The 8,416-nt window shown below is 30.4% G+C and overlaps 2 protein-coding genes across 4 annotated transcripts in view; one reads left to right on the forward strand and one right to left on the reverse strand.

Moving 5' to 3' along the window:
- LOC117182210 (rab5 GDP/GTP exchange factor) overlaps positions 1-2,200 on the forward strand; it is a 52,729-nt gene extending 50,529 nt beyond the window's left edge. For 2 of the 3 annotated variants that reach the window (XM_033375277.1, XM_033375275.1), the window contains 2 exons: positions 956-1,201; positions 1,320-2,200. In XM_033375277.1, coding sequence (XP_033231168.1) covers positions 956-1,201; positions 1,320-1,748 — 675 coding nt within the window. In that variant the 3' untranslated portion in view covers positions 1,749-2,200. The remainder of the gene's footprint in view (positions 1-955; positions 1,202-1,319) is intronic. The other variant, XM_033375276.1, reaches the window with a different exon arrangement.
- LOC117182211 (D-glucuronyl C5-epimerase B) overlaps positions 1-8,416 on the reverse strand; it is a 66,174-nt gene that overhangs the window by 16,155 nt on the left and 41,603 nt on the right. The gene's annotated exons all lie outside the window — the stretch shown is intronic.

Here is an 8,416-nt window from a genome sequence, read left to right on the forward strand (position 1 = left end):
CGTTTTTAGACCCCCTGAATCCGAAAAACAGGTTTTTACGAATGTGTTTGTCCCTGCGTGTGTATGGCTGTGTGTCTGTAGAGTTTTAGTTTGTCAGCACGATAACTTGCGAAAGAATTGAGAGATTGGATTGGCGTTTAGTAATAATGAAAAATCAAAAAATGATATTTTTCGGCGAAACTGTGTGTGGGGTTTGAAAAAATTTAACTTTTCATGTTTTTGATGCTATTTTTTATGATTTAAACTAAAAACAGAACAATCAAAAAATTATACGTGACAAATAAATCATTTTTACAATCTCTTCAGAGAAGGTATTAGATCTGTATAGAATTTGACCTGCCTAGTTTTTGTCAGAAGCTCCACGTTTTAAGACCCCCTGAATCCAAAAAACAGGTTTTTACGAATGTGTCTATCTGTATCAGTAATTTCCTCGAAAACAAGCACTTCCAGAAAAAAATGATTAAAACCAAAAATGTGTAAGTCACTGAGAGCTACAAGTTGTGTTTGGAACATTTTGCGAAATTTTGCATATTGGCTTAGATATAAACACAAAAAACGATGATTTTCATGAGTTTTTCATAGTTTTACCATGAAAATCGCCTTGTCGCAAATTTTCACTATCCTATTCGTAATCAACCCGTGAAAGTACATAAGTATACGGAGTTTGAATAAAATCTGAGAATTCTGCTAGTCGGAACTGCACCCATCAAAAAATTATCTTTCACAACAAATTATTCGTAATTTCTAAATAAGGATCTAAGGATGCCTTTTCACAGATCATGGATTTTGAATTATTCGCGGAATAAATACTTGACATAGGATTCATTTTTAGTTACATTGTTGGTTTATAAAAAATTTGATCAGTGTAGAACCTATATGCGATCTTTATGTGTAATATTAATTTAACGAATAATTCAAAATCGAGGTCCGTGAAATCATGAGTTAATTATTTTAGAACTTGCACTTGACGTGCGAAGACGTGACTTTACTCAACGAATTAAAAAAAAATAACGACGATATTATAAGAGAAGCATATGGATTGCAGAATCAGATGATTGAATTTAGAGAAAGAATCGAAGCAGAAGTAAATGAAGTTATTGTAAGAACGCCTCTTTTAATCACACGAAGCCAAAAAATTCCAACCGATCTAGACTCTGAGGATATAGAAAGTTATCAGTTACCTCCTCCTATCATCCCACAGGTAAAATGTCTTTTCTTTAAGATTTAAGAGTGTAGCATTGCATAACCTAATTTAAATAAAACTTTTTGCTTTCTAAGCTTATTTTTTAAATCATTTTCTGTTTGGAATTTTCTTGCAGATATATTCACATTCGGTTGATTCCAAGGAGGATTTGTTAGCGACACAATCAGACAACTCAAAGGCTGCATTCGATGACTTTGTAACTCCATCTGCGACCTTTGACTTTACAGCTTTTGTCAGTAATTATACTCTCGACAGTGGCAAAGGAGATGATGAAACTAGTCTTATTAGTTTGGATTCTCAAAACGACATGGTTGATTGTCCGCTTGCGGAAAAAGGTTCCACAGACAGTTTGTTGGACGATTCGCAAACCGCTGATTCAAACTTACCTTCGCCAATGAAACCCATTTCCTCAAACCAGGAATATTACCATGGCTTCAGTATTCAAGGTTCTAATATACCTACAATTCCATGCAGCACAGGAGATCTATCCTTAAACCCAATGGACTTTGAATCTGAAAATTATTCCGGTTTTCAAAAGTTATAAAACTCAATAAATTATTAAACAATTCGCAACTTTTATGAAAATTTATCTGCCTCAAAATTGTCAAGTTTCCAAAAATTTTGAGGCTCTTAATTGAGATAAGGAACTGATTATTTTGTACATATACTTGTAGGAACTAGGAAAGAAGCTTGACAGTTTGTGACGAATTAATTCTTTAAAATACAACAAATTTAGACATTTGTGATTTTCAGAAATTTAAAAAACTTTGAAGATTTCTTTGGCTAGTTAATAGTTTTACTAAAATATTATTTTCTATTGCTTTGTGATTTGATGAATACATCTCATTATGTAATTCATAATAGTGAATCTATTGTAATATTCATATTTTTATTTATTTACTTATAGAAAAATGGTCATTTTTAATAATTTATGTACATAGACCTGTTGTGTAATTGCTATTACTGGAAAGTAAAAAAATATTCCACACGATAAAATGCATTTTATCTTAAGAGCCTCCTCGTAAAGGAAAATTAACATTTCTATTACATTAAAATTTATGTGTGTTTTTTTTAGCAGAATTAAAGATTTAAGAGAACTGCGACTTGTGATGTTTTGTTTCTCAGTATTCTAATTAAATATAAATAATTAAATAAAAGAGATGGGCTAGTTAAGGCGTAACAATTTTTGGTTAACGGTGATGTCAAGTGTAGTGTACGTTAATTTAAAGAATTTTTATTTAGTGGTATTTGTACCAAACCGAGGTTAAAAAAATATACCGGGTGAAATTTCAACTTTAATATTGCGTACAGACAGAGGAGGGCCAAAATGAATGCGATTTTTGAGTTTTAGGTGCCGTAAGTACTTTAAAAGCATGTATAATCCCACAAGTCTAGTGGTCGTTTCAAGATTGAAATTATATGGAAACCAACCCATAAAGTGTTACGCGAGCATCTACTTACAATTTCACGTAACACTTCAACGTTTTGTGTGTTTCAAAATACCACTCAAATTTCACTTGGTTTTGCTCAATTTTCACGTGTACTATTATTTCTACTTATGCAAAAAATCTTTTTCACTAAAGAATTGAACAATAAGTTAATATTTAAAAGGAAATATAAGTAAACAAATAATTTTTAATGTTAATATCAATTGTGTTTGTTAATTAGTAAAATTAAGCTAGAATTAACAATATTTATAGAAAAAAATGTCTACTAGGTAACGAGCGATTTAGATATATTTTTTAGAAATTGTAATTTAAAAATATACCAATTGTTTTTTATTGACTCATATTCTGTTTTAAATTAATTTGAGGCAAATCATCAAAATTAAGTTAATTACAACAATAATTACAGAAAATATAAAAGGGGACCTAGAGTATGAGGTGGAATCCGAACCACTATAACCTCGTTAAAAGTAAAAATAGGAAACATTCGCCAGTGAAGCTCATCTAGTTAATTTAAAATTTAGGAAAAATAAACAGAAATGGTTTCAATATACATTTTTATTACGAATTGCTACATCGGTATCGCTAAGAAGAGGAAGAATCCTCACAGGTTAATAATATGAACGTTCCGAAAGTTTTAGACAAATATCGCTTATAACTTCTACTTCCTTTACAATACTTCGGATCATTTCTCAAACTTACAAAACAAAGGCATAGCGTTTGTATGTCTCACTATATACAGATCTAAAAATATTATACTTGTAAAAATACTACGTTTCTCATTTTCCAACACTATCAGTATTGCTTTACAAACGAATGTGTTCTAATATAGTATTCGAATTACTCGAAATGCATTTGAATAAATTTCACTCTAATGGAATGTTGACGAAATTAAATTGTGAAAGACAAAGGCCAGAATATTGCAGTTCCTGTAAATTATACATTAATATACATACAACTAAAATAAATATTACAATTATAGAAGCATAATGGCAAAAAAAACTCTTTAACCTGACTGGTGGCATTTTGCACTTCGTGAGCATTATTGCACAAATAAGATTTATACATAACAAAATGAACACCTATTATCACGAATAATACAACCTACCCTGTTGGTGTATTTGTGTATATTATTTATATCTAGCTCTCTAATTCAGACAGATTCGTCCAAAGATTTCAGGTAGTTTAACAGAATTCTTCTCTCCATGCATATGGAAGCGGCGAGTTTCACAACTAAACTCTTAAGTCGAATATACAGTATACTTACATGCATTGTAGTCATCGGTATATAGAAATGGAAAGAACAATGTGGGAAGAAGGCACATGGGATTAAGAGAGAGCGAAGAAACATGTCTACCTCTCAAATACTTTTTCTCTCTCTCTCTCTCTCTCTCTCTCTCTCTCTAAAGCCCATTTCCGTGCTCCCAACAGCTTTATCAGTCGATTTCTATATGTCGATCATTGTAGTCCACATTCAACGCAAAAACAGAAAAGAATCAACTTTATCCCTACATCTATATACGCAACTAAGTACAGGCTTGGGCGGAAATGGATCGAGTAAAAGCGATTTTATATTCTCGCATGCTTAAAATGATTGAATTTTTCTTACATGTAATTTAATTAAAATTAGAATTAATCAAAATCTGTTAAATAACCGCATATGCAGGTTGGACACGCTGGCCGTGGCTCACCAAAAAATATGCGACCTGTCTTACACGCCAATGCTATTCTTACGCGCGTGTATGCGGGGTTGCGTACTTTTTGATAAGCCCCAGTGTATCACCCTGTATAATAATGAATAAAAATAAAAACAAACTCACACATAATATATTCTATTACAAAATGAATGGAAGTACATAATGATATAGATAAGCATACAAATTCAAAGGAAAACTGATTTAAAAATAAGTTATTAAAAATATATTCGGTGCGGACATCCATAAACTATCGCTTACGGCGCATATGTAGGGGAAAGCGGTGCATTCTTAATTCTGAATTTAAAGATTGATTTTGTGCAATCTAGGTTTTGTAAGTGAATTTTTAATAGTTTTAGTTGCAAGCTTCTACATTTTTATCTAGAAGAAGCAAATCATGTATTTAGAAATGGAGAATCAGGGTTGCTCAGCTTCCCCCCACATGCTTTACTTAATCCCAGTTTGCATTACTCATAAAACTTTTTTGATAGCGTGGGACACATTAGTATATATTACATGCATGCTACTAGCGCCATCAATGTTGCTGGACGGCATTTTTTGTTATATAAACGTACACTGTGATTCATATATACCTTCCATCCATTCTAAATTTAGGCATCTAACGAATCTAAATTTGTATATAAATTGCATGGAACAATTTACTATTTACGTGCGAAGTCATTTATTAACCAAAGTGCACACATAATACACGCTCGGTTGCTCAGACTGGTAAGTGACGTCCGCAACGAATAGCAAATATAAGATTATTAATAATTACTCTAGAATTCCTCTTTTTGCCAGATGTTTTCTGAATAACTCTTATATTAATATTGATACAACCTCAAATTAAGGGATGTTTTATCGCAACAGGAAAAATAGGACCAGAATTAATTTCAATGCATTTTGTAAGAGGCATACATTTCTCAGAAAAAAATTAGTTTGAATCCAAATTATTTTTCAAATAATAGTTATTTGACATATTGTGTTTTTCTTTAATCTTGCTAACCAATTGTAATTTTTAGCTATTATTAATGCAAAAAAACTAAAAATCATTTTTACATTCTCATTCATGAGAGTGTAATGTAATCGTCCAAATTTTCGATCTCTGGCTTTTAACGGAGTCCGAAAATCATGAAATTTTGTCGATGTCTGTCTGTCTGTATAATTACCTGAATGTTGTAGCCACGCTACCTTTTGAAGGATTTGTCCAATCGAATCAGCCATTGTTACACTTCTTAAGGTAATTTCCAATTTCGATGAAAATTAGAAAAGTTATATACCTTTGAAAATTTCGAAAATTTTCAGAAAAATATAAAAAAATATTTCTCTTGGGAAAAAAAATTTACGAGTTTAGAAATTCTTGTCAAATTTGGTGGTACATGACAAAAAGGCTTGCAAATTATCCTAATGGCATTTTTAAATTCGATCAAAATTAAACAAGTTATATGCTTTTCGACATTTTGAAAAATTTCACAAAAAGGAGAACAAAATTTTAATAGGTTAAGAAATAACAATACAAATTTCTACTTGGTATAAAATATTTGCATTTCGAAACTATTCTCATGAAATTTTTTAGTTAGACAAAAATTCAAAAAGTTGGATTATTTTCAAAAATATGCAATTTTCGTTTGTTAAGAGTTCCGTAAGTTCAAAGTTGCACGCGCAGCGGGCATATTTTAAAAATTTTAGAAATTGTATTCTCTAATAAAATTTATATTTAACAAACCCTATAAAACTGATTTTAAATCAAATTAAACGAAGAGAATTGTAAACTATGTTCAAACGAATGAAATAAAATATTGTTTATTAGGATTAAATGAGAAGTATATTTGTCTAGAAAATTATAGAAAAACACAAAATATCAAACAAATTTTAACCCAAACTAATTTTTTTTTTAGAATTGTATCACTGCCTCATTCAAAATGTATTTAAATAGATTCTAGTTGTATTATTGCAGCATTCCTACGTACATAAATATAAATTAATAAATAATATAAATAACTTGGTAAATATATTAGGTATTACGTATTATGGCAGGAATTCTGACTTTTCTTGACAATTTCCTTCCAGAAATGTAAGAAAAGTGGACAGAAATGGTCAAGAAGTACTACATTTTTTCTGATAATTCTTTAAGTCAGAAGAATTCAGGGTGGCCGCTGGATCGGGTAAACTGGAAAAGGACTGGAAATTTTTGAGACAAGGAAAACTGGATAAGCAATATATGCATTACATGTAAAAATGATGGTATAATGACATTAATTAAGGCAAATCAAGCTACAGAAATGTATTATCTAATAAATTAGAGAAGGATGCCAGCAATTGGAGGTGCCAAGAATTGGTGTCTTTACCCTATTACGATTCCAATGGAAAATTATACAGGTTGAATCACTTCTATATTTAAAGGGTTAAAGTTTAAAAACACATTATAAAAGCGATTCATTTTCAAATCTAATATTCTACCATTTTAACTAATCAATTTCTGAATTTTTCATTACATATTTAGTGAAACTCTTCTATTGTTCTGGTAACGCTTTTGTCTAGCCACGTCTGAGTGACCACCGCACACCCCGCACAGCTCCTCTTACTCATATTTGAAGCGCGGCGTCAATTATCGGAAGAATTACATAAGGGCATCCTATCTAAGTGTCTCGCTGTAATTCGGAACCTTCATAATTTGAAAATGTACTGTTTACACAATTGTTTATAATAATTACATATGTATTCGTTGTTGATCATTTTTTTTTTGTAACTTATTTGTAACCATGCTTGCTATTAGTTTGTTATGCTCTTAGCAGCATTATAAATTCAGTACTTTCTCCAAATATTAAGTCGAAACTTGATATATTAGATAATTTTACAGTGTTTGAAATACAATTATTGTTTTTTTTTTATAATCTTTCTGGATTTATCCAATTTATTTCAAACTTGAAGTATCAATAGTTGATATTGTTAATATCAATAATTGACATCTTTACAAATTCAATCAAATTTGCAATTTATTCCAAATTATAAGCCCTAATAGTTTTGCAATTTTAAATTTTAAGCCTTCAAAACTGCAAAATTTTTAAAAAGTATTTGAAAAGGACGAAATTTGAAGTAAATTTATCAAATTTTATTTTAAATTAAAAGGAACAATTATAAATAATTAGATCATTTCAATTTTTAATTTAAACATTAAAAACTGTCTGTCGGCGTAAAATTTAAAACGTTCCAAATTGTGCGATTTCCAGCTACATAATTTTCTGTGCTTTTTTTAATCTGCCCAATTTTGATTGTTCTAACCGTAAAATATTATTAAACCTTTAATTTTTCAATTTTGAAGTAAATCAATTTTAAAGTGTTCAAATTGAAATATTTTTGTGTTGAAAGACCTCAAAATGAAAATTGTTCAATTTTGATAGCTTGTACTCTGGAATTGTAGAATTAAGCAATTTTTTGTTTTGCGATAGTCTATTTTTGAAAAATTCTAATTCTTAGATATATTTCCAATGTTTTATTTTCAATTTTAGAGGCTTCTTTAGAATTACATCGCATGAGATTTGTTAATTTACAGATTCTTTTTTTAATCCTTTAAATGGTATAAAGTGTGTAATTGTGAACTAAATTTAAAAAAAGGAAAAGGTTTTAAAATAGGGCCCATTTTAAAAATAGGGAACACTTTTTGAAAACTCTGAAATGGCCGGACATTTTTTCTGAGCCTTAAGTGGCCACCTTAGAACATTAAGGTGCTAAAGAACTTTCTGGAATTTCAAAATGTTAGAACTTTCAAGCTTTGCTGAAAACACTGCCCTGCAAATTTTAATTTTTTGTATGCGAATAATATGACACCTGGTGTATCCGTATGGATTTTTTGTGCTGAACACGAATCTGGGATCAAAAACTTTCCATCGCATCACGGTTTTGAGAAAATAGGGATTGAAACCCCTAAATACGGCGTTTTTAGCCATTTTTGAAAAATTGTAAAGCTGAACCATGACGTGCTACAAACTTCGCTAGCATCCAAAATTAAGGCTGAAACAAGCCCTTTCAAATGAGTCATATGTTAAATTAATCGCATATGCCCTTAGATGGGG

This window comes from Belonocnema kinseyi, chromosome 10, assembly GCF_010883055.1.
Source record: "Belonocnema kinseyi isolate 2016_QV_RU_SX_M_011 chromosome 10, B_treatae_v1, whole genome shotgun sequence".
Classification (NCBI taxonomy): Eukaryota; Metazoa; Arthropoda; class Insecta; order Hymenoptera; family Cynipidae; genus Belonocnema; species Belonocnema kinseyi.